The sequence below is a fragment of the Podarcis vaucheri genome (genome assembly GCF_965113315.1).
Source record: "Podarcis vaucheri genome assembly, chromosome: 1".
Lineage (NCBI taxonomy): Eukaryota > Metazoa > Chordata > Lepidosauria > Squamata > Lacertidae > Podarcis > Podarcis vaucheri.
Window position 1 is genome coordinate 64,919,573 of NC_138759.1, and position 25,549 is coordinate 64,945,121.

Here is a 25,549-nt window from a genome sequence, read left to right on the forward strand (position 1 = left end):
TTGGTGTGGAGGATACAATCGGTTTTTCCATCTTCCCTCTGGTGGCAGAGCATGATCTCAGCTATGGGGAAGATGCTGGCTGAAGACCACATATGTTTGCAGTTCACAGCGTTCTCTTACGATGTGCCATTTGTGTATCTCCGAAAAACCTTAATGTCATTGGAACATAGGAAACTGCCTTATACCAATTCAATCCATTGGCCTGCCTTTTTATTAACACTGACTGGCAATGGGTCTCCAGGGTTTCACATTCTCAGTCCGAACTAGAGATGCTGGCGATCAGCAGTGTAGCGTGGGTTGCTGGCACCCAGGGCAGGCCAAGTGTTACGCCTCCCTGGTGGACTGGGCAGTTGGTATGGGGGCGCAAACAAGGGGGCCATGCACAGAGCCTGCATGTAGGGTGAATGGAGCCTGCCTCCCCCTTGCAACCCCATACCCCTAAACCTGCTCCAGAAGTATGTTTTTAAAAGTTAGATATTACATTATTCCAGTTATTGAACTACACACTGGAACAGTTTCATGCACCACTATTGTTGCCCTCTTTTTAAACCAGGAAATGTAAGAAGGATGTGTACTGATTTCTGGATACTCCTGAATAAATTATTGGCATCTGGGGGTGGGGTGGGAATGTGGTTTTGATTTTTTTAACTGAGCTTCAAATTTTTTATCATTAAGATTTATTTTATTATTACAGGACTGTAGTGTCATTAAGTGTACAAAGGCTTGGCAGTTATAGCAGAAACATATCTTTTTAGTGATGCTATGAGTATGTTCAGTAATGTACAATTCAAGCTGGGGGTGTATAACCATCATTTTCACTGGACAGCTGTAATGACTTGTAACCTTGTCAGAAATTCCTGCTATCCTAGATTTCTTAGTGACAGGTGTGATTGGCAGATGATCATGTGAACACGGCATGAATCCATCACCTGCATCCCTCCCATCCTCCACAGAAAAAGTACGTAAGGCCAAACTACACATAATTGATTGCTTAATAGGACTGTACTACTTCAGATTGCTTGTGGGGAGGTTGCACTGCTATGTATAAAAGAACAAAAAACAGCAGCAACAACCTCTCTGCACAGAGTGAAGTCCTATATATTGAAAAAACACAGGCTGGAAACAGTGATTATGAAATTCTAACTTTCCACAAGCAGGGACTTTTTGATGGGGTACCACCTTTAGCCATGTGATCTCCATCCTGCATTCTTAAATGGCAGGTTTTCTGTAAATACAATTACCTTAAAAATGCAGAAAAGGATATAAAAGCTGATCAGTGTCCCAGTTTTCAAAAAATTCAGTGCATGATCTAACAATGATGGCTCATTTTGCCAAAGTTCTAGAGCAGGGTTGGAAAGCCTATATCCCTGTCGCTGGTCAGTCTGATGGGAGTCTGGAGGGGCAAAGATTCCCCACCTGTGTTCTAGGGAGTGCTGATGCAGAGCAAGGAAGAACTCTTTTATGTGAGCAGATTGGTCTTTATTGCTGAACCAAATTGAGCAGCTCAGAACTGCACAGAGCAGAATCGGTACATTGGAGCCTTTAAATATTTTCTGGAGCTATCAGATCCGTGCATCATGTATTCACATACATGATTCAGTTTTTTTATATGGATATATACAAAGTTAGACTTGTTCATTGTTTTATAGTTGAATGAAAATCATGATGTTTGATCCATGGATGCTAGTTTTGCTAGGAATTATTCTGGGAGGAGCGGGGGAATCCTTTCTTTGTGTGTGCGTGGAAAAGGACCTCTTGCAACTCCCCCTCCCCTGCCAACTGTCCAAATATGAAACAGCTGCCTAGCTGCCTTACCAAGAAGATTTTATTGTTAAAATAAAAGTAGATTTTGCTTTTGGGGGAAAAAAAGAACACACATCTTCATTGTAAAACTCATGTTTGGTTTACAATTAGAGAAAAGTCACATGGTCCCAAAAAACCCGAGTTTATATATACTGTATATATATATATATATATTGAAAATATATTTAAAAAACATAAAAATCTATATTTAAACATATATTATATGTTAATCAGTACACTTAAATATAGCTTAATTTTATTTACAATGTGACGCAGATGCTTGTAAGATTTAATGCCAGATTCATTTTTTTCCAAAAATCCCATAAAATTATATAAATATACAATAAATATTTGTTACACATGGTGAATAAGAGAGAACAAGGCCACAGACATTAACTTACATTTGCAAGAGGTTTTTTTTTTAACAAAACAATAGGGCCAAAGACATGCATGAAATACTTTTGCCACAGACAGATCACAGCAAAAAAATAAAAAATAAAATAAAAATCAATTGAGTGACATTTTTGAAACCCCAGTTCAACTAAAACTGCCAAGCCTGTGATCATGTATTTATTTTGTTGTAGTAGGTCTGGCATAGAATGGGTGTTAAGAATAGTGCTTGTTTCAGTTTACAAAAGCTAGGGCTATATTGATTCGTTGCATAGCAGATTCTGCATCCAAATAATGATTTGTAGTTGTTTGTGTGTTTACAGTGTACAACTGTTAATAAAAATTTAGTATTCCTAGATATACAAATTACATTCTCATGTAGCTTTCAATCTGTGATACTCAAACTTGTGATTCCACAGTAAGCCCATGGAATTGAGTAGATCTGCTGTAGTGGTTGGAGACAGTGAGCCTTAAATTGTCCTGTTTGAAGGCTGCAATCTTTTGGGTTTGTATCAGTCATTGTCCACTAACGGAATAGGATTCTCCAGTTTATTAGGAACAGGACTGGCTAAATCTGATTTTATTTAATTTTTAATCCTATGTTATACGATGCCCAACAGGGATAAAGTTATTATAAAGCTGATTCACTCTGGATATGTACAAAAACATTTCTATGTTCTGTTCTGCTGGTGGATTATATTACAGCAAAAATCATTTTCTTTCCTTGTGAGTTAAAAAATAGCCAGAGACCAATATTATGCATCCAGATATAAGATCACATCTATTCCAAGAGTCTTTTATATAGGCTAAATTAGTATAGTATATCTGATATGCAATAGTTACCTTATTTTCAGATTTTCCCTTTGTTTAAATTGTGAACTGCATGACTCTAAATAATGATCCACTGCAATTTTTTAGTGGGAATTTAGGTGACAGCCTTTAGTTAGGACTGAGTGAGGATGTTGACCTAGTTATATACACAGTGGGGCTGGAAGGGAATTCATTTATATCAGCGGAAATGGTTTGAGAACAAGTCTGCACACTGTTTCACTACATAAAGTTAGGAACAGCCATAAAGCAGGGAACTAGCCTAATGGATCTGAAGGAAATCAGGATCATGATATTTTCTCATTGCATAAGAAAACATCACCGAGGGATGACAATGATTCCCCTCCATTTCCACTTTCAAAAGTGTGAACAAAAGCAGCTTCTTGCTTATAACACAATCTTACAAAGACTTTCCATTCCAAATGCATGGATTAATGTAACCCAGATATTTTCCCTGCCTTTAAGTTATATGTCTTATATTAAATGTCTACTAGGATTTTGTGGTGAAGATAGCCTGGGATGCAGGTTAAAGCTAAATAAAGGGATTGCCATTGGGCTGAAAGGCTGATTTAGCTCCAGTTGGATTGCCTATTAAAAATGGACAATGACTGCATCTGCTTTCCTTTAAGGTAACAACCATTTATTTGCCCAGCCTTGGGCAGTCAAGAGTTGATTAATGGCAAAGCATCTACCTGCATACTGTCTTTAATCAATTGGGTTAGTGTTTTGTTTTTCGACAGTGAACACATGTCCAAGGAGAGTGAATAGATTTGTAATAACCCAGAACCAACCTTCTTCTTCCCGTATTAGAAGTTGGTGAAAAGCTTTGATATTTTCTATAAATAAATGTGCTAAGTTTTTTGCATCCAATTTTTACTTCTGATAACTGCATAAACTGACCATTAATGAAATGAGGGACTGATTTCTACTGCTAAATTAATAATCCCAGGATCTGAAATGAGCTTATTTTTGGATTGTGGTGTTTTAAGACACATTATCTTAAGGCCTGAGTCTTCTAGTGAAATATCACCCAAGAAAGGTTGGGTTTTTATTTATAGCCTAGTTCAAACAAATAGCACATGAAATAGTAAACCAGTGTCTGGACTGTACTACTTTAGACTGCAGGTGGAGATTCATATAATTGAATGCCTCTTTTCCCCCTTCACATAGAAAACTAGATGTCAAAGGAGAAGGGCAGTAGCCTAGCCTTCTCCCTGACACGACTGCCTCCCCACTCTGGGGAGGTGGGGGTATTTCATTTTCAGTTTGAAATGGTTCAGTCCAGAAACAGATTTACCTTATCTACCACTTTCGAAAACCTAGGCCTACATCAAAGCAAAGACCTCTGTTTAGCAAAACATTGGACCCCACCCATGGAAGTAGGCATTGTCACTATGAAATACTGTATACATGCAACTATCCCTTGATAAATGACACTGTCTGCATTGCAGCGTGTGGGTTATATGATGCATGCCAAAACAAAAACCGAATATATTTAGTGAGAGGTCACGCTCTTGCTGTGGCATTTCTAATGTAGTCATTGTCTATTTGTGTTGCAGGTTGTGCTGGATTTGCTGATAATTCTCCAAGGCCAGAGGCATCAGTCCTGTGCTCAGTTACTTACTTAAGAGTACCACTGGAGTTACCTTTAATTAAAGTGCATGCAACTGATTTCAGGATTGCATCCTAGGATTTCCTTTTAAACCAAGAGCTATGGTTCTACAGGATTCTCTTGCCTGTAGAAGATAAGGCTATTGTGTGCTACCTCTCAAAAAGCCATAGACCGTTGCAGACATATTTAGACGAAACAGGTAGTTGGGTTTTGAGGTAGAAGGCTCTGCCTACCTGATTCCAGAGCCACTCCTTCAGGCCTGGATTCTGTCATATTATCTCAAGTAGAAAAAGTAGCAGGTATTTGAGAACCGGGGCATACTAGACATTGTTTTTTACAATAAGAGCATCTGGCTGCCCTGCGTATATTTACTCGCACAGGGAAGCCTTTACTGCTTCACTGTCTCTCTGTGCAGTTCTTTTCAGTAGCGATTGCTAATCCTTCCGTTGCCAACACAACTGTAGACCGTCTGGATCCATAAGTTACAGCATTGTGGCATTCCAAATGTATTTGCTAAAGTACCATCTGATATTCATGTGATTCTTTCCCCCCCCCTTTTTTTTTCTTGCCAAGATTTGGTAATTGTACTTCAACGGGATAGTTAATCCAGACACAAATACTACTTCTCCCTGAACCGACTCCGCTCATACAACGAGAGGATGGTGATGAGATTCTCCATCCTCACCAAGCTCAGTGCAGCCTGGCGAAAGATCCTGAGGAATCCACACCCGCTGTATATACAGATCTCCCTTCCTAGGTTGGGGCAATCATCTTTGTTCTCAACACCCAAGGAAAATGGGGGGAATATGTTTGAAAGAGAATGCAATTTGTTTTCTTCCTAAGAGAGGAAAAGTGTTGGGGGACGGACGGACCCCAGAAAAACCAAAATACAAAACAAGCAAAAGGCAGGTCTTTAAAGCAACAATCATAGAATAGAAACCACACCTAGACAAACATAAAAGTGCTGCCTGTAGATTAGAAAAGAGCACTGGGAGGAACATCAACACTGTCTTTTTCAGTTGCCTTTTTTATTATTTTTTTCAGTAGTCTGATTTGATATTGCAAACACCTTCACAACATACAAAAAAACCCCAAATTTGTTTTATCCAGAACATATACGGTGACGACAGGGAGTAATCTCCTCTTTTTAAAACCATGTGGGAATTTTAAAATTAAAAAAAAAATCAACAGTAAAACTATGACAACAGCACCTTGACATTGTTTTAATTCCAACGCTACCAGAAGAATTTAAAAGCAGTAAACAGATATAATACTAATAGGAATCAAGATACTTACTGTCTAAAATGTAAACGGAATGTTTTGGTTCATTTTCTTTTTTTTGAAAGGACAGTTTATCATCAATTCACAATTGAAGCAGCATGCAATTTTATTTTTTTAATTTTTTAAGTTTTCAATTCTTGGCAACAGCAACAAACCACAATGTTAGAGGAATGTAATGCATTTTTTTTCTCAAAGTTGTGCGCAAATGAATTTATCTCTCTCTCTCTCTGTCTTGTTCCTCTTTAGCTCATGGATATGTTCAATAAATAGATTGTGGAACCACTGTACTGTATAAACTTCATTTATACATGCAGTCCATAAAATTATTATTTTTTCTTTCTTACTGAATAATTTACCCTGTTATGTATATATACAAATAGATAAATTTTGTCTCAATATAATCTATACAACACAAATCCACTATCTTCCCCTTTTTATGGTCAGTGTACAAACACAGGAAGTGTCTATTCTTATAAACCGCCATCCAACTCTCTTCTTGTTATCCATAGTGAGAGCTCGCACATAAGACTGGGTAGTTCGGCACTGGGAATTCCAGTACCTCTTGTCTATGCCCCGGCAGCCCTCTTTCGTATAACCCTTGGAGTTGCATTTGGTCTCATAAAAATATTGCTTCAGTTGGCCTTTGGGTACCGGGACTTTTTCCAGGACTGTGACAGTTGCCCCCGACATGTCCACCGCCGTTTTTTTCTCGGCCGCCGTCACCCACTCGCTCGTACTGTCACACACACTCAGCTCTCCACGGCGAGCCGGGTCGGAGTGACGCCGGACCCTCATGGACATGTTTGCAGCATCCAAGTAGTTTTTATACTCCTCAAGCAGAAAGAGCAGTGGTGGCTCCAAAGGCACTTGACTGCTTAGCATCACCCGAGATGAGTACAAGTCAGCATCCTTATTTTCCTTGCTGGGCTGGATGACCTGCTGCTCATCCAGAAGCTCCTCTATGACATGTTCAAAAGTGTCCGCCAAGGACGTCAATCCTCTGGAGGCGTCATTGGGCCCGCCGAGGTTCTCCAGGTTTCCCTGTGTCCGGAGACCGGGATAAGCCAAGCTGCCTGGTCCTCTGATGCTCACTTCCTTCATTGGGGCAGCTTTCATGCAACTGAAGTATGAAATAACCATAGTAAGGAAAAGGATGGTCATCACTCTTTTCACTTGGTGGAACTGTGGGCGACAAGAAGAGGGGAAGAAAGATAGAAAAGAAGGAATTCAGAACAAATAGATGAAAGAAGCAACAACAGTTTGAGGTGCAAAACAAGCATACATCCCCCTCCTCTGCCAAGTTGGAAAGAGTTATGTGTTAACCCCATGTAACTTTTTAACCTCACACAGAGACAATGGGCATGCGTTTATATTCAGTCATCCCAGTCAAGCGACAGAAATCACACCTGGAAAAAGGTTTCCCACATTTATCTTTTATGTCACAAAGGCATTCATTGAGAGCACTCACTATGGCAGAAGCCAATGATTGGACTACCCTGCTTGGAACTAGTTAAAGATGTTGGCCTGAAGTCTCAAGAACCCTTGCACAGTAAATGTCACACTCTAGGCATGATAATTAATTACCCTCTATTTGCATGACAAGTGTAACAGCATGCTTGGAAAGGTTACTAAGCATCTGCGGTATGCATGCAGTAATGGGGAAAGATTTCAGAAAGTTATTGTCTTTTGTAGAAAGATCTCAGCACGGAGGTTGGAACTATATGAACAGTAATTACCTTTAAAAAGACAAAGGGGGGAAAGGATTGTCTCACAGTATCTAAGGCTCCCAAAACTACATTTTAGAAATTGGGGAGCAAATAACCATCTGTCGGCATGGGAGGGGGCATGGAGAGCATGCACACAAGCCCAAACACACACCAGACTTTCCTGCAATGAGCTTTGGCTTGCTTGTTTTTGTGTAAAGGTAAAGGTACCCCTGCCCGTACGGGCCAGTTGTGTCCGACTCTAGGGTTGTGTGCCTATCTCACTTAAGAGGCCGGGGGCCAGCGCTGTCCAGAGACACTTCCGGGTCATGTGGCCAGCGTGTCAAAGCTTCTCTGGCAAGCCAGCACCAGCGCAGCACACGGAAACGCCGTTTATCTTCCCGCTATAAAGCGGTACCTATTTATCTACTTGCACTTAGGGGTGCTTTCGAACTGCTAGGTGGGCAGGACCTGGGACCGAAAGACGGAAGCTCATCCTGGTGCGGGGATTCGAACCGCCGACCATGCGACCAGCAAGCCCTGGGCACTGAGGTTTTACCCACAGCGCCACCCGCACTTTATTGTGCTTTATTTATTATTATTATTATTATTATTATTATTATTATTATTATTTCTTTATTGTGTAGCAATAAATAAATAAATTGACCTATGGAACTCACAGATGCCAGGTGCAATTACAACACATATTTTCATGTAGCTGAGGTGGCATTCATAAGTGAAGGTAAAGGTGTATTAAGGGAATACTGAGTAACAAGGGAAGTATTCAGCTATCCCAATTAAAGGTAAGCCAAAATGGGGGGGTGGGGTTGTTCATGAACATTTTTAAAATCCAGCCCAATTACATCCTTGCCTTTTGCTATTTTGTGGCACATGGAGGTGCTTGCTTGCTTGCTTGCATGCTGCTCATCTCTCTGTACTAAACTAGCAGCAATGAAATTCAGTGAAGCAGAGGTCAAGACCCCTCCTTCGTGCTCTAACTGAGGGCCAGTGAAGCCCCTCCACTGCCCTTGGTCTGTATAACTTGGGGGAGAAGGAAAGGGAATGTGACAGCCCATTACCAAGGCAACAAGGCGGGTGCTCCCTGTCAAGCTGTCCCTCTTCATCACTTTTCCAGTCTGCTCTTGTTTTCTAGCATGTGCTCCCTTGCAGAATATACTATGGTAATTTTTAGAAGGCACTTGTTCAATTTATTCCTTTAGTATATGGCAGTTTAGGTAAAACACTATTCTGTGGGGAAATTTATCTGGAGCGAGTGTCTGGGAAAGATATACCCCTGGAATTCCTGACTGGATACATCTCCCCAGACCAGTTTTGAAGGGTGAAAAACCAAGGTAAAGTGTGAGTACATGGTGCCTAGCTTGCAAACAAGCAAAAGAAACAATCATGTACAAAGCTTTGCTGCTTACATAGTGTGCAAGTTTAGGAGTATGTTTTTAATTACCGTTTTAGCAGAAATGGTTAAATCTCGCCATAAACCAAAGAGTTCAATTATGGAATTTCTTTCCTTTTTTCTTTTTTAAAAAGGGGAGGAATCAATGTACCCTCCATGTTTCTTTTCATAGGGTGGGGGGGACGAGGAAAGCAAAATTGATCCTCATATGGGCCCTTTTCTAAATTATGCCTAGTAATACTGTTGGGGAAAGCAGATCTCCCATCCTCCCTCTCTGTTTTTTTTTTGTGTGCTTTATTTTCATGCTGGACCTTGCTATGGATGCTGTTGGCTGCCATATTAGAGGCTGGGCAGGAATTTTTTCATCAGGCAAATTGCCCCACGATTCACGGTGTTTGCCTACCTCATAGCAATCATCACAACTTTGGCAGTTTAGGCATTGGGTAAGCCTTAGTCTTGGCTGGAGGGGAAGCCGTAGCCTTTGCCTGCCCCTCTGAGTAATGGGTACCCCATTAAAGGGATCCAGGAGGAGTTTTGTCTGTCCAAATGCTAAGGCAGGGGCCACAGCACTCCTCAGGACAGCAGGTGGCACTCCTATTTGATGTAAGTCATAGGTCCCCCTCCCCTCCTCCATCTGCTGTTGGGTTGACCCAGGTTTTAGTTCCAGCAGGTGGACCTGGAAGTCCTTGGTAGAACCCAATGCTTAGGCCAGACCTCTGACACCTGTAAGCAATAAATTTGTGGCCTTATTTGATCCCAATACACTGTGTCAGGTCTATTGTGTGGATTGGGACGGCGGGTGCTGCGGGACCTTAGCACACAAAAATCAAAAGAAAATGAAAAGATCCTACAAGCCTGATGTTTCCCCACTCTTGAGGAAACATATTTGAATGCTAGATGCAATAGGCAAAAGAATTCATAGAGTGACATCATCACTTTATGAGTAAATGTCATGTCACTACGGAAAAAAAGTTTCCCTTAATTGGGTAAAACTCCTAAACAAGTTAATGCACTGAATTATGAGGATTGTGGTATGTAGGGATTGCAAGAGCCATTCTAGATCAAGGATACCTGAGGGCAGAATGAGGCATAAACCCTATCTGCTTCTGCTGATTCCCTCAGCTAATTGCATCTATGATATGAGATGGATATTGTAGATATGGTTTTAATTTAAAAATGGTCCCCCATCATATGCACTCAGATGGATTACTGGATGACATGTGTTGTCTTTGAAGTTCCTGAACCCCACTATCAACCCAGAATATAAATGCATGAACTACTGTACTTATTAATGACTGATGAAAATGTTTTCCTCACATTTCTTTCTTTCTTTCCTTTAAAGCAGCTTTTCATGAATTTGTAAGGTCATAAATTTAGTTTTAAGAAGTTCTTTTTTTGCTTTCATTTTTAAACCAGGTTATTTTTAAAAAGAAAAACTTATAGCTGAAATCTGAACAAAAGTTACAATCTAATTATTTTTTAAAGATGTGCTTTAAAAAAATCCACTTATTTTTATTTACCCTGATTATCCCACACAGAAGTACGGTAGTCCCCACACAGCTGTAGCTGTGTTGTTAATGTGAGCCTAAGTCACAAAGGAATAAAGAAACTTATCAAGGAGAAACCCACCACAATGGCATTAAAGCTGGTTGCCTTATACAGCTTTGAACAATCTGCTTTCCCACCTTTGCTTTGGTCTTGGAAGACTTATATCCCAACCTAGAGTAGGAAATATCTTTCCCTGGATAATCTTTACTTTTGTGACAGGTTGAGGAACTTTGCAAGTCTCCCTACGAAAAGACACAAAATCCCAGTTTTCTGATTTTACCAAAGTTAGGATCATGACTTTCAGAGAGGGTTTCAAGCACATACTGGAAAATTAGGTCTACACAATTAAATGTCAGCCTAGCACAACAAATCCACTTAAAACAACAACACAGACTCTCTGCAGTTGGGAAAGCAATGGGCAAAATGTATTGAAATACATAGTGCATAACCACTGCACACATCCAGTTGGATGCTCATTGTTGTATAAACAAATCAGAGTGAATGTTCAATAAAGCTCCGGACATACTCTAACTTCAGGATGAATAATCAACACCTAAGCCATGTGGAGCAGCCTTCCTTTCTGAACTTGTTCCACTCTTCTGCCTCCTTTCACAACTTTGTGGCTGACCAATTGCTTCTTTCTAGCAAGCAATCTTTCTAGCATCTTAAAAAGTAGAGACATCACATTGCCAACAAAGGTCCGTATAGTAAAAGCTATGGTTTTCCAAGTAGTGATGTATGGAAGTGAGAGCTGGACCATAAAGAAGGCTGATCTCCGCAGAATTGATGCTTTTGAATTATGGTGCTGGAGGAGACTCTTGAGAGTCCCATGGACTGCAAGAAGATCAAACCTATCCATTCTTAAGGAAATCAGCCCTGAGTGCTCACTGGAAGGACAGATCCTGAAGCTGAGACTCCAATACTTTGGCCACCTCATGAGAAGAGAAGACTCCCTGGAAAGTACCCTGATGTTGGGAAAGATGGAGGGCACAATGAGAAGGGAACGACAGAGGACGAGATGGTTAGATAGTGTTATCGAAGCTACCAGCATGAGTTTGACCAAACTGCGGGAGGCAGTGGAAGACAGAAATGTTGAGGTTGGAACTTAACGGGTTAAGTTCTTCCCATGATGCCACACCATTCTGACGTCAATTTTGGAAGCTTGGGAGGAGCTTGGGAAGAGTATGCCAGTCCCACTCTGTACTTTGTGGGGAAAGGATGCAGTTTTGTCATGGCTGCAAATAGCCCTGGAAATTCCTGAGAAATGTTGGAATAAAAGCTGTAAATAGACAAACCTGGACTGTGTGTGTTTGTCTGGAAGCCAAGCTACGTGACAGTTCTACACCGCTGTGATATCTCTGCTACGGCGTGACTGAGAGATCGGAGCAGAGCGTGCGGCAGGAGAAGTGTGCCGGGCAGTAAAGAGCTAATTGAGGATCGTAAATCAATTAGCGGGGGTCGCGCCAGATCAAACAAATTCCACAGGTTATGGGTAACCTAAATCACCTATCGTAAACCTGTCACGGGAGGCTGCCGGGAGCTGTGAAATCTGCGGTGTCGAGCAGAGACACACGGCAGGAGGCGGAGGCAAGCAAGCAAGCTGAAAGACGCAGAAAGTGCCTGTGTTGCCAAGAATCGTTTCTCCACGCCAGAGGAGCTGGTGCTTTTGTAAGTACAGCTTGGGGCCCACTTGGGAGAACGGGAGAAGATGGCGGACGGCCATGAGTCATTCTCCGTGCCTTTCGAAAAGTTAAACGGCCAGAATTGGGCGGAATGGAGCAGAAAGCTAAAGGCCTGGCTGGTAGCTAAGGGTCTTTGGGAGGCGGTCTTAGGGCCTCCACTGCCTCAACCAGCCGCCGGAGCTGCAGCAGCAGTGATTGCAGATGCGCATACTTCACGGAGGAAAAATCAGAAAGCCCTGGGAGCTATAGTGCTCAGTTTGGAGGGTTCACAGTTGCCCCATGTGGAGGGGTTGGAAACTGCGCATGAAGCTTATGCTGCTCTTGAAAGAGTGCACCACAGGACCACGGCTGGTGCAAAAATCCACACCACCAGGCGGTTGTTTGAGATGAAGCTGCGTCCAGGTGGGGACATAAGACAACATGTTACAGAGATGCTCTCTGTGTTTAATGAACTGCGGCTGTTGCAGGTGAACTTTACAGATGAATTGAAGGTTTATATTTTGCTAAGCTCTCTGGACAAAAGTTATGACAATTTATGTCTAACTTTGGAGTCTATGAGTCCGCAGGATCTGACTCTGGCTTACGTCACAGGACGCTTGGCTGACGAACAGGAGAGACGTCTAAGGGAGAGCAAGTCTGGCGCAGGCAGCCCCACCGGGAAAAAGGGGGGGGCAAGGCCAGATGAGAGCTTTGTTCAGGCTTTTGCCACTCGTCGGTGCTACGTGTGTGGATCTCACAGTCATTTCAAAAGAGACTGCCCACAGAGAGCAGCTGCACAGGAAGGCTTCAAGGACACCTTCCATGGGAATCAGTCGGGTTTCCATGGGAACCAGTCTGGAAGGGGAGGTCAGCGTGGGAACGCAAGAGAAGGACGTGGAAAACAACGTCAGGAGATTTATCAGATCACGGCTAGTCTGGCGTTGGCTGAAGACAGCCGTGGGGCAAGCCAAGAGCTAAGTTTTGTTATTGACTCTGCAGCTAATCGCAATTTGATTCCAGAGACACCTGCTGTCGAGAAGTGGAACTGCACGGCAATTCCTGCCGGGAAAACTGTACTGTTTGCAAATGGACAGAAAAGAAATATGACTAATGCTGTAAATCTGCATTTTTGTGTTTTACAGGAAACGTTGGAGTGTTGTACTGTTCCTGGGATGCACCACTGTCTTTTATCTGTGCCTTATTTACTGAAAAAGGGATTTACGGTTTGTTTTCAGGGTGATGTTTGCACAATCTCCAAAGGAGGGAGGATGCTTGCCAAGGTTAAAAAGGGGCAGAATGATCTCTTCATTCTTAAAACGTCTCTGGAAGGTGGTGGGAAGGTTGAGAAAGCACAAGCACTGCGTGCTACAATTCCCAATCATGATTCATGCGTACATGCTTGGCATACACGAACAGCTCATAGTTCTCTAGAAGAACTACAGGTGCTGCCAGAAGTTTCCAAAGGTTGTAATATCTCAGAATGTGGACATGCTGTAAGTTGTGAAACTTGCAAACTGGCAAAGGTAAAAGGATGCAGTTATCCAAAGGTTGAAAGGATAACCACTAGGCCTTTTGAACTGATTCACATAGATTTGTGGGGTCCTGTGAAGGAACCAAGTCTGGGAGGGTCGAGGTTTCTGCTCTCGATGCAGGAGGATTTTACTCAGAATTCCTGGATACATGGTCTCAAATCCAAGGATGATGCAGCACAGCTGATCAAAGGGTGGATTGAGGGGGTGGAACAAAGGTTTTCCACCAAAGTGCAAGCTGTCACAAGTGACAGAGGAGCTGAGTTTACAGGTTCTGCTTTGCAGAAGTACTTTCACAAGAAAGGGATACGTCACACAGTGACTTCACCCAATAAGTGGGGGGCGGCAGAGCTGAAGTGTCAGGCTCTGGTTAAAACTGCACAGGTGTTGCTGAAAGACTCTGGGTTACCTCCAAGGTTTTGGCTGGAGGCAATCAAGTATGTAAGCTTCACCTGGAATCGCACCTACAATTCCATGGTAGGGGACACACCGTTTGGGTTGTTGCATGGCAGGAAACCCCAGATTCATTTTTTGCGTATGTTCGGGTCACGTGCGTCTGTGCCGGTACCTGCTGCTTTGCAGGGGCCAGATGGATCCAAGTTCCGAAAAATGATCTTCTGTGGGTATGAGCCAACAGCGAGTGCATGGAGATTTGCATTTCCATCAGGTGATCAGAGTAAGTTACTGATCAGTAAACACGCTGAGTTCTATGAGCAGGATAAAAAGACACAAGCTGCTGTCAAGCGTGATGGTCTTTCAGAGTGTCTCTCTGATCCAGAACAGGAAGATTCTGAGGGGGAGGAAGGAGAGGCTGAGTCTGATGATGACGATCAGGTAACTGACCAAAGTCAGGAACAGGAGGAGGTATCGGTAGTTTCTCCACAAGATGTTAGGAGAACACCCAAAAGTGAGCCTAGTTCTCCTGTGAGTGTAATGGAGAGGATTCGAAAACGTTTTAAGTCAGAGGGGGAATCCCGTGATGCTGAGGACACATTTCCTGGTGGCAGTGAGTCAGAGGTAACATCTGAGTTTATGCCCAGAAGGTCTAGTCGCACAACAAAGGGCATTCCACCTGAAAGGTACCAGGCAACATGTGCGTGGGTGAAATTCGCACAGTGTGGTTCTGGAAGTGTTGAAAGGGTTCAACAGGTGCCTGGGAAAGATGCTGGGAAGGAGCACAAGGCAAAGGGTAAGGTGTTGGGCTCAAAAGGGTCTTGTCAGAAGGTGCAGCAAGGGGGGGTGTTGAGGTTGGAACTTAACGGGTTAAGTTCTTCCCATGATGCCACACCATTCTGACGTCAATTTTGGAAGCTTGGGAGGAGCTTGGGAAGAGTATGCCAGTCCCACTCTGTACTTTGTGGGGAAAGGATGCAGTTTTGTCATGGCTGCAAATAGCCCTGGAAATTCCTGAGAAATGTTGGAATAAAAGCTGTAAATAGACAAACCTGGACTGTGTGTGTTTGTCTGGAAGCCAAGCTACGTGACAGTTCTACACCGCTGTGATATCTCTGCTACGGCGTGACTGAGAGATCGGAGCAGAGCGTGCGGCAGGAGAAGTGTGCCGGGCAGTAAAGAGCTAATTGAGGATCGTAAATCAATTAGCGGGGGTCGCGCCAGATCAAACAAATTCCACAAGAAATGCCTGGCGTGCTCAGGTCCATGGGGTCACAAAGAGTCAGACACGACTAAACAACAACAACAAGCAAGCAATAGCATTAGTCACGTTTCTTAAGAATCAGCTTATACTCATTTCAGTGCTTTTGATGTTCATGCCGAAGTACCTCCTACTTGGCAGTAAGGACTGGAGTAAACACTCTTTTTGTTTGCCAACACAGCGCTATGTATAAAGACTTACTTCACATCCTTATTTTGTGGGAAACAAAGAATCCTAACACTTGTCAGAGGAAAAGCACAACAAAGACGCTTTACGCACTAAGACAGGAATTGCCCAAGTTTTAGGCCCCGATGTTCGTATGAGGAAATGTTATGCTGTTAGGAATTCTGTTGACAATAATCTAAGCTCAACACGTCCTTTGGATACTAGTCATTCTTCCTATTCATATATATCATCGTGGCATCTTTGTATAAATATTAATAGTTTACTCAGTCCCTGCAGGTCATCCCTCACTGAATTGTTTGCTGCATTTATTCTGAAAAAATCCTATATATCTGTCATCTGACTTCAAAAAGGTCTTTATAGATTTGTACAAATTGATCTGGTTATTGAGGCGACCAAAGCCAGCTTTTGGCATGTAAATTCCATAAACATGTGGCAAGATGGCAACTGAGCAAAAGTAGGGTGCTTAAAGTTCATTTTCTCTCAGAGCTATCTTCACCACCCACCTACCACCTGGATTTCCATTTTTCCCTTTGTTGACTGAATGCACGTACCAGGGAATTCACATTGGGAGACTGCTGAACTGGTTCTGGAGCCAGGTTCTTGGTGTGGCCTGATGCCATACACTTCTAAATAATGACAGCAGGCAAACATTTATAGCAAAAGGTAACTTCAAAGGGCAGTTCAGAGGCAATGATACAGAGCAGGGATTAAAAGATCTGAGTGTCTCTCATAATAATTTTGATTTATTTATTTCAATTATTAGCCTTGAGTATTATCATACTCAATTATAAGTTACCTTGGTGCTCATATATGATGCTCTTATTTGAGTAACTTATAATACATGAAATCTTCTCTCTCTCTTTCTTTAAAAAACATTATTAAAACATATAAAGTCCATCTCCCTGATAAGTCCTGGGCACAGCTAGCTAACCCAAAGAAAAAGATGTTTTGAAGCATTTCTGAATTGCTTCATGCACGGCTTTTGGGAGGCATCTGGAGGAAAAAAGCTCCACAGCTGTGGGGCAGAAGGGGTGCATGTACACACATGCAGTTCAACACTCTCAGGCACGGGGTGGCTCTTTCCCCTCAGAAGTGGACACTGCTGCATTTAAGGCCATGTAGACATGATGTCACTCGCTCTCATCTTGCCTACAGTTTGTCTTCCATTGTCTCAGTCCACACCTTGCCTAAGACACTTCAGATACATTTTACCGTCAACTTCAGCATCCCTCCATGTGTATGAGTTTACACTGGGCATTGAATGCAGTAGGTCAGGCTATTGCCTATGAAAGTTTATGCCACACGTTCCCCACACCATAACTACTCATAGAAGTTCTTTTCTATATATTTTTTTGTGAGAAAGAACACAGAGAGAGCACATCTTTTTCTACACACAAGACTCAGCAGTGAGCTCATTGTGGAAACTCAGAGGCAAATCACATCAAGTGAGGCAGTCTTGTGGTGTGAGGTCATAATAGAAAAAGGGGTTCTGAAAAATCAGCTCATGTATAAAGAGACATCTCTTAGGCAGCTTAGAGAACTGGGTCACATTTTGAGTCACAAACTTTCTTTGCTCAGTAAATGAGCTTTTGTTTCTTACTTGACATGCACAATTCACATCTTTCTTTAAGGATGTGCTCCTGTTGCAAATATCCCCCTCCCACCTCGCAAAACTGGACAATTTTCTTCCTCTGAAAACATTACTCTCCTTCCAGAAAGTATATTCATTGCTTCTTAAGATGGATCTGCAAGCATATTTTCACATGAGGTGGGAATACAAACCTATACAATTATCGTTTCCAGATGACCACAATAATCTACTCTTTAAGAACCTTTTTTCATGTTTGTTAAGGGTGTTGAAATCTGTTAGGGGACCCTCCCCAGAGCTTACAAGTCCAAGTACACCCTCTGATGGATATACAGCTACAGAATTGCGGGGGGGGGGGAGCCTTATGTGTGGGGCCACATAAATACCCTTTACCCCTGGCCTAGAAGGCAGGCAAATGAAAACCTCCTCCCCTTTCCCATAAGAAGCAGAGGATGTCAAACTTAATAAATAATAATAAATTTATACCCCACCCATCTGGTTGGGTTTCCCCAGCCACTCTGGGCAGCTTCCAACAAAAGATTAAAAATACATTAAGACATCAGTCATTAAAAACTTCCCTAGACAGGGCTGCCTTCAGATGTCTTCTAAACATCAGATAGTTGTTTATTTCTTTGACATCTGATGGGAGGGCTTTCCACAGGGCGGGTGCCACTACCGAGAAGGCCCTCTGCCTGGTTCCCTGTAACTTGGCTTCCTGCAGTGAGGGAACCACCAGAAGGCCCTCAGCGCTGAACCTCAGTGTCTGTGCAGAACGATTGGAGTGGAGACGTTCCTTCAGGTATACTGGGCCGAGGCCGTTTAGGGTTTTAAAGGTCAGCACCAACACTTTGAATTGTGCTCGGAAATGTACTGGGAGCCAATGTAGGTCTTTCAAGACTGGTGTTATGTGGTCTCGGCGGCTGCTCCCAGTCACCAGTCTATCTGCTGCATTCTGGATTAGTTTTAGTTTCCGGGTCACCTTCCGGGTCACGTAGAGAGTATTGCAGTAGTCCAAGCAGGAGATAACTAGAGCATGCACCATTCTGGCAAGACAGTCCACGAGCAGGTAGGGTCTCAGCCTGCGTACCAGATGGAGCTGGTAGACAGCTGCCCTGGACACAGAACTGACCTGCTCCTCCATGGACAGCTGTGAGTCCAAAATGACTCCCAGGCTGCATACCTGCTCCTTCAGGGACACAGTTGCCCCATTCAGGACCAGGGAGTCGTCCCCCCCCCCCGTAACATTCCAAATCAACCTACATAGTTCCTGACGCAGACAAACACAGTCATTTGTGGCAGCCTGCTTGAGGTATATGTGTGAAACCAGTTTCTGCCGGCTGCCTTGCAAGACCAGCTCACCCATGAGGCAAGGTGAGGTGATCGCCTCAGGTGGCAGGATCCACAGGGGCAGCAGATTCCAATGTAGCTATTCATTGCCCCCTTGTTCCTGGTGGAAAACTTCACTCAACCTTTCTTCCCCTGAGGCACAATTTTGTGGTTCACCTCAGGTGCCAAAATGTATTGGGCTGGCCCTGCTGTAGCAATGTAAGAAGAGCTGGATGGAAGGGGTTGGAAAGGAACCTTTAAGGCTACAAAATATGGTCAGAAGCCCAGAATTGGCCTGGTGCAGGCCTGCAAAAGTCCACCTCTCCCCTTGCCTTGACATGTAGTTCCTACTTGCAAAAGCAGCACTTCCCAAGAACTCATCCAGACCTTTTGCCGCCCAGTCAGCATTCTCAGATATGGTAAAATTGCAACATTTGAGACAGACCTTGGCCATAGATTCTACTGACTATTCACCCTGGAACATACAGCGTTAATAAGAATGAGCATGGCCAGAGTGCCTCTGCCCTATCAATAACTACTCAACAAAGCCCACAAGCCAGGAGCTTAGGTAGGCAGGCCTTTCAAATCAGAAACTGTGGCCTCCAATACAGCCTTGACATATCCAGCTCTCTTGGAAAAGTTTCCACTGTATATTATACACATAAAAATATATGTGCATACACAGTTCATTATATTTCTTACCCATCATTCGCTAGCAAATGCACCAAGGTGGGTTGCTAATCCATGCACACCACACGATAACAACTGAAATAATAGAGGATATATACCAAACGCCTACACTCTGAATTGGACAGATTGAGATCACTTTGCAATTGTACTAAAAACTGAGTTGCTGTGATGTATGTTTGAGGAAACAAGAAAAATGCCATCCAAAGTTAACCTTTCCACATCTGAATTACCTTTTCATCTGAATTACTCTGAAGTTAGTAGCAAAGGATTGCAACTTTCAGAAGAAGTCCGGCACTGAAACTTGCTTACAAATCAATAAACGGTGACATTTACAGTGCAATCCTATGCCTGTCTTCTCAGAACTAATCCCCATTGGATTCGGTATGGTTTATCCCCAATAAAGTGTGTATACTCACTTTCCTGGGAGTAGTAGTGGATGGGGTGAGGAGGCAGCGCCGCTCACCTGACCTCCTGTTGGTCACATTGCTGTTGCTTACTGGGAGATAGAGGGGGAGGGGCAAGGTGGCAGTGAAGCTGGAATGGTGGAGCCAATCAGGTTCTCCTGCTAGTGTATTTCCACCACGACAACCTCCCCACCCCTCGCCCCTGCCCTCCTGGTAAGCAACAGCGATGTGATTGACCAGAGTTCAGGTGAGCATGAGTGTTCCACCACACCATCAGCTACTGAGTAAAACTCATTGGACTCAATACAACTTACTTTTGAGAAGGCATCTCTAGGATCACACATGACAATTCTACAATTTATAACATAGAAAAAGATCATAGGAAAGTGGCAATATTATGAACCCCTGCCTGGGTGAATAAGTCCCATTCAACCCAGTGGGGATTATTTCTGAATAAAAATGCACTGAATCAGGTTGGAAAACTGGCAGGTTAATCATAAGTAAACACCACTGAATTTAGTGGGATGCTCAACTTCCCGAGTAAATGCGTACAGGATTCCATAAAACCAGAGAATTAATTTCCTCCTATTATCATGCATGCAGTACTTCAGTGTGCTTGGTGTTATTTAAAGGCGCCTACAAAAGATTCCTGCTTTATGTATCTTTTTATAGGTGTGGGAACAGATACCAAAATGCGCTGCATGTCAGGACATGATTTGCAAAGACTAAACGTACTGAGAGCAAGCAGAGTTAGCAGTCAAATGCATAGGCTGCTGGCAGTTCAGCACACACGTTATCCTTCGGGATATTTATTCATCCAGCTGTATAATTATTTTTTTAATTAATGAAAACAAGAAAACAAAGAACCACACATAAAAACACATGAACTGAGCGCTCCTAAACTGCTAGTGGAAGAAGCAATTGTCTTGGTTGCCCACTTTGGCAGTTTACAGTTTTGCTCAGATAATAAACCATCAAATAAGAAACATCAAACTATTTGACCATGAGTGTGCTTGTCAATAGAGTTCACAGGATAGTACATGTCTTTCCTTCCCACTTTCTGATGCACGGGATAGGAAGACAATCCATCCCATCACCTCCAAAATCCCCAGAAGATTCCCACCACCTACTTCCACATTCTTGGAATATAGAGAATCATAGAAACATAGAAAGGTAGTGTTGGAAGGGATCCTGAGGGTCACCTAGTGCAATTGCCTGCCATGAAGGCATCTCAGCTAAAGCATAGGGCTAAACCACTACTCTGCAAGTACCTACAAAAGATTTTGCTGACTGGCCATTCATGGGATGTTTGCCCTTTGGCCATCTGCCGGAAAGTGAAATGTTTTCTACCATTCTTGATTCTATTACCCCACCCCTGCCTTCCCTCATCCCAATCCCTATAATTTATGGAATCATATTCTGCTTTCCAAAATATAGGTTAAGGAAGACACACACACATATGCTCAAGAAACCACAATGGCCAGTTTTTAGATCTGTTGCTCTCAAACTTGGCCGACCACTAAAAATAACTTTAATAAACTTCCCTCCCCCCCCCATTCAGCACTGGCATCATTATGAAAAACAACGCCCAATTATGAAAATCATGAGCCCTAGGCTAGCTGGCACAGAAATGCCTCTTTAACCAGTAGAGTACAGGGGAAAATTAGACCATGCCAGTGTTGCTTTTTGACAATTATGTGTCTTGGGCCATGGCCTTCTTTGGCTGTTTGCTAACTGCACTTGACCAAAATGTCCTTGATCTCTCTGTGTGTAGATATGTCCAGGGTGACCCAAACTGCAACTGGATTCAAAGCACACCATGGCAGATGTTCTCAGAGATATGGTTCCTCTAACCATTGCTATCTGTAACACTTCATGCAACAGCTCCAAGAAAGGTACAGTTCATTACTGTGATGGACTTTCCCCATTCCAATATGGATCTGATGCGCTGGTTGAAGTATCTTAATCAGGGGTGGGAAACCTGTGCAAACATTCCAGATATTGTCGGCCAACTTCCATTAGACCCACCTAGCATGACCTATGTTCAGGGATGATGGGAATCGTTGCCACAGATTTTACCTCCTTGCCTTAAATGGCGATGGGAGACCTCTATGCACATCCCCAGCTTGGTATATTGTTGTTAGTTAAAAAAATGGATTAACTCATCTTGTTGAAAGCATGACAGAGTCCTAGCAGACCTTGAAGGGTTTTGTATCTTCAGGGTGATGGAAACACTAATTAGTAAATATTAACTAGCTTGTACAAACAATTGAAAATAATTGTGCATTTTTAAAAATGCATGTATCACTCACTTCATCATAATCTTATTGTAATTCATACCTTTGATGCAAATGAGGCCTTTTAATTCTACAGAAGAGTTTCCTTTGCAGCTGAGCCCAAGAGAAATCATTTGGGAAAAGCTAGACACATAAAAATGGAATTGTAATTCATATGGGTTTGCTGTCAAAGCTGCTTCCGAGTATTTTCAATCCAATGTTATCCAGTGATAATTATGTTGCAATAATTATAGGAAAAGCCTTACTAAACAATAAAGATGTCAACAAATCATAGTTGTGTAGTGGGAATATTCCAGCATCAACAGAACGTTTTATGAAGAAGGCATTATATTTGGGAATAATGTCCAGTTTTGAGCAGGTACCCTAAATCTCAGCGCTGTTTGGAAAGCCTACATCTAGTAATTTTACTAGGTACCTCTTTTGATAGCCCATTCTAGAGCAATCTACTAGACCTGCACACTGAAGCAGACCAATTTTATAGGCATATTAAGGAACAAAATGAAAATCACAAGCCACATTCTCTGAATTTTGATTGAGTAGATAGTAACACTTGTTACCCAACTGGACAACAGCCATGATTTATTATTGATGTCAGTTTTGCATTATGGTTTTGTTTGGAGATTAATAACATGCCTACCACAAACAGGAGCACAATGTACAGTCAAAAGTATTGGCAGAAGCCAGTAACACACATGAAGTACTGTGACAGATGAAACCTAAGAAAAAATGAAGTACAAACTGCAGGACAGGGGCTGGGGGCCGCTACTTCTCAGGAAAACCCTAAATTAGGATATGGGAGCAAGGGCGCCATCTGACCCTCAGGATTGTGGGTGCCCGCTGCTGCAACACAAACGTGCAATGTCACATGTGCATACCTGCACATAGTATGTGTGACGTCACATGCACTGTGTGCAGGCGTGTGCATGTGATGTCGCATGTCCATGTTGCATCCGCTGGCGGTGGCGGTGACTCTTGTTTCTCCTGCTACCCGCATCCAGTGAGGCGTGCTTTTCCATGGGAGGGGCTTGGATGCAGAGGCAGAAAGACTTTGCCTCCACATCTGAGGGGGGCGGAGCTGAACTGCTTCTCTCTCGGAGGCAGCGCCACTGCTGCCTGCCAGCTTTTTTCATTGACTTTGTGGGTGCCTGGCCCCCACTATTATATTATTGTGGGTGCCCACACCCCACGCCCCCTGGAGTTGGCTCTTAGGTATGGGAGCATGTTTTGCCCTGCCCCTAAACTACTGCTCAAGTGCCCATTGTGGTCCTCCTAACTGGAACTCTGGCTATTAACCAGAAGTTTGGTGGTTCAAGTCCACCCAGAGACAGCTGCAGGCAGGATTCCTGCATCGCAGGGGACTGGACTAGATGACTCTAGGATTCCTCACTTAATTCAAGTATTGATATTGGGGAATACCAACTGAAAAACTCTAAGCTAAATCTGAGCCTCTGCGGTGGAACATCTGCTATCCAGTTGCCAAGTCAGACTCAAGAGGGTGTATGTGGAAAGCACATAGCACAGTGATTTGGGGCTTTGCTTGCAGTGCACTTCTGGAGGCGAAAGAAAAACAAGCCCCCTGCCCCACCTTTCTACACCCCTTTACCCAAAGTGATGCTCTAGCAGAACTAGGCTTGCTGGATCAGAGGATTAAATCCCCCCACAAACTATTCCAGTCACAGAGAAAGACCATGGTCTTGTTCTCACGCAATGCTAAACCAAACCCAGAAATCTCCAGTAACTCCTTACCTCAAGGCTCACAGACTGTATTGCTACTGCCACATCCTTTTCATCTCCACCTCCCATAGTAGCAGTATGTTGCTGGGCTTGGCTGCAGAAAGGAGAAGATTCCAGTCTATTACACCACTAGAATAGGGATGGAAAAGCTGTGGCAATCAAGGCTGCTGCTCCCAATATCCTGGACCGTTCCAGCCAGGACTGATGGGAGTTTGGAGTTTAGAAGGCCATAGACCTTGGAGGCCACAGATGCCTCACTTCTCCACTAGAGCACATTCAACTCGCTTTCAAGCTCTTTCATATTAACAGGGAGTTCTGCCTGATGCACAAACCAGAGTCGAGACATCTCTGCTACACACCAGATTTGCAGCACAAGGCAATTCCTTTCCAGCCAACCAAAACAGCATATCTGTAGGGCACTACTAGAAAATGCACCCAGTGCCTTTGCAGCAAAGAAAAATCAATGCGGAATGGCACAGAGTCCAGGATACCAGGGGACAGGCACAGTTGTGAACATCTGGTCCACTTTTGAGAGAGGAAGAAATCAAGGGGGACGGTGGCCACTCAGCCTCAGCCTATTCCAAGTACCATACCTTGGAGGAGTCCTGTAGCTCAGTGGTTGAGAATCTGCTTTGCAGGCAGAAGGTCTCAGGTTCAATCCCTGGTGTAGGCTTGGAGACAACCCTGCCTGAAACCCTGGAGAGCATCTGCCTGCCAGTGTAGACGATATTGAGCTAGATGGACCAATGGTCTGATAAGGCAGCTTCCTATGTATGTCCCTATACTTACCTCTGCTGATATTCTGACAGTGGGTGGGCATTGGTGAAGGTGACAAAGAGTTGGAACCAACACCTTGCTATTAGCCATAGCTGGCCTCGGAATGGAAGAGATTGCAGCAGGCCGTGCTGAACTGGAAATGCCAGTTAACAGCGCTTCAACAGGTATTTGACAACAACAGGTTCTTTTTTTCCTCTCTCTCCATGTTTGAAGGCTTGTATTTGTCAGTCGGGCTGCCAATCATTTCCTGGCTATCCCTGATCTATGCCAAGATCCCTCTCGGCACATGCCCAGTCCAGTCCCTTGCTCAGCATAGCCATTAAAGGATGCTCTCCTTATTTGGGCAAGGGATCCAGCTTGCATGCTGGTTCCATAGTGGGTGGCCTCTGGAAGAAAGTCAGAAGGAAGAGCCGGACATTCCACCACAACCCAGAAGGACAATGTGTATTGACTTGCCATGCTGATCCAGTTAGCCAACAGCCGAGTTCAAGGAAAAGCCTTGCCGCAGTCGTTTACGCTGGAGCCCCTGGCAGCAGGGAGATGTTTGCAGTGAGGGCTGCGTGCAGCGCTAATGGATCTGTGTTAATACACTCTCAAACGCTGGGCAGGCAGACCCTGGTGGTTTCCTGCCCCAACTAGTACTTTTTGATCATACGTTACCATTACAGTCAAATCACATGCTTTCCTGACAGATCAGCACTAGAAACCTCCGGCCCAGGAACTTCCTTGAAATGAAGAGATTTATTCCACAATTATGAATATTTATGTGCACACACACACACACACAACAGGCACCACTCTTATTTTAGTAACAAATAGTAGCCTGTGATCAAACCGCTGTGGTTAATAAAAGAACATCATGCACCAGTCGTATATAATGAGCCCTGCTAAGGAATTCATGCCCCCCAAATGTATATAAATACACCACTACCAAAAAATAATATAAAGTGATTTATACGTTTATCAGATATATAAGTGTATACATACATATGCATTTCTATAAATTATTTATACAAAGCTAAATGGGGCTTTAGGCAAAAGTTTCTCTCTCTCCACAGATAGGAAAGGACTCAGTCCCCACCCCCCGGAGAAATTGTTTGAACCTTTCACTCCTAATTTATGTATTT

The 25,549-nt window shown here is 43.3% G+C and overlaps 1 protein-coding gene across 6 annotated transcripts in view; it reads right to left on the reverse strand.

Annotated features, from left to right (window-relative positions):
* Positions 1 to 1,807: 1,807 nt before the first annotated feature.
* BDNF (brain derived neurotrophic factor) overlaps positions 1,808 to 25,549 on the reverse strand; it is a 76,468-nt gene continuing 52,726 nt past the window's right edge. For 5 of the 6 annotated variants that reach the window (XM_082211767.1, XM_082211769.1, XM_082211770.1 and 2 more), the window contains exon 2: positions 1,808 to 7,096. In XM_082211767.1, the coding sequence (XP_082067893.1) occupies positions 6,335 to 7,096 (762 nt within the window). In that variant the 3' untranslated portion in view covers positions 1,808 to 6,334. Of the gene's footprint in view, positions 7,097 to 23,657; positions 23,740 to 24,434; positions 24,815 to 25,549 lie in introns of those variants that run through there. The other variant, XM_082211766.1, reaches the window with a different exon arrangement.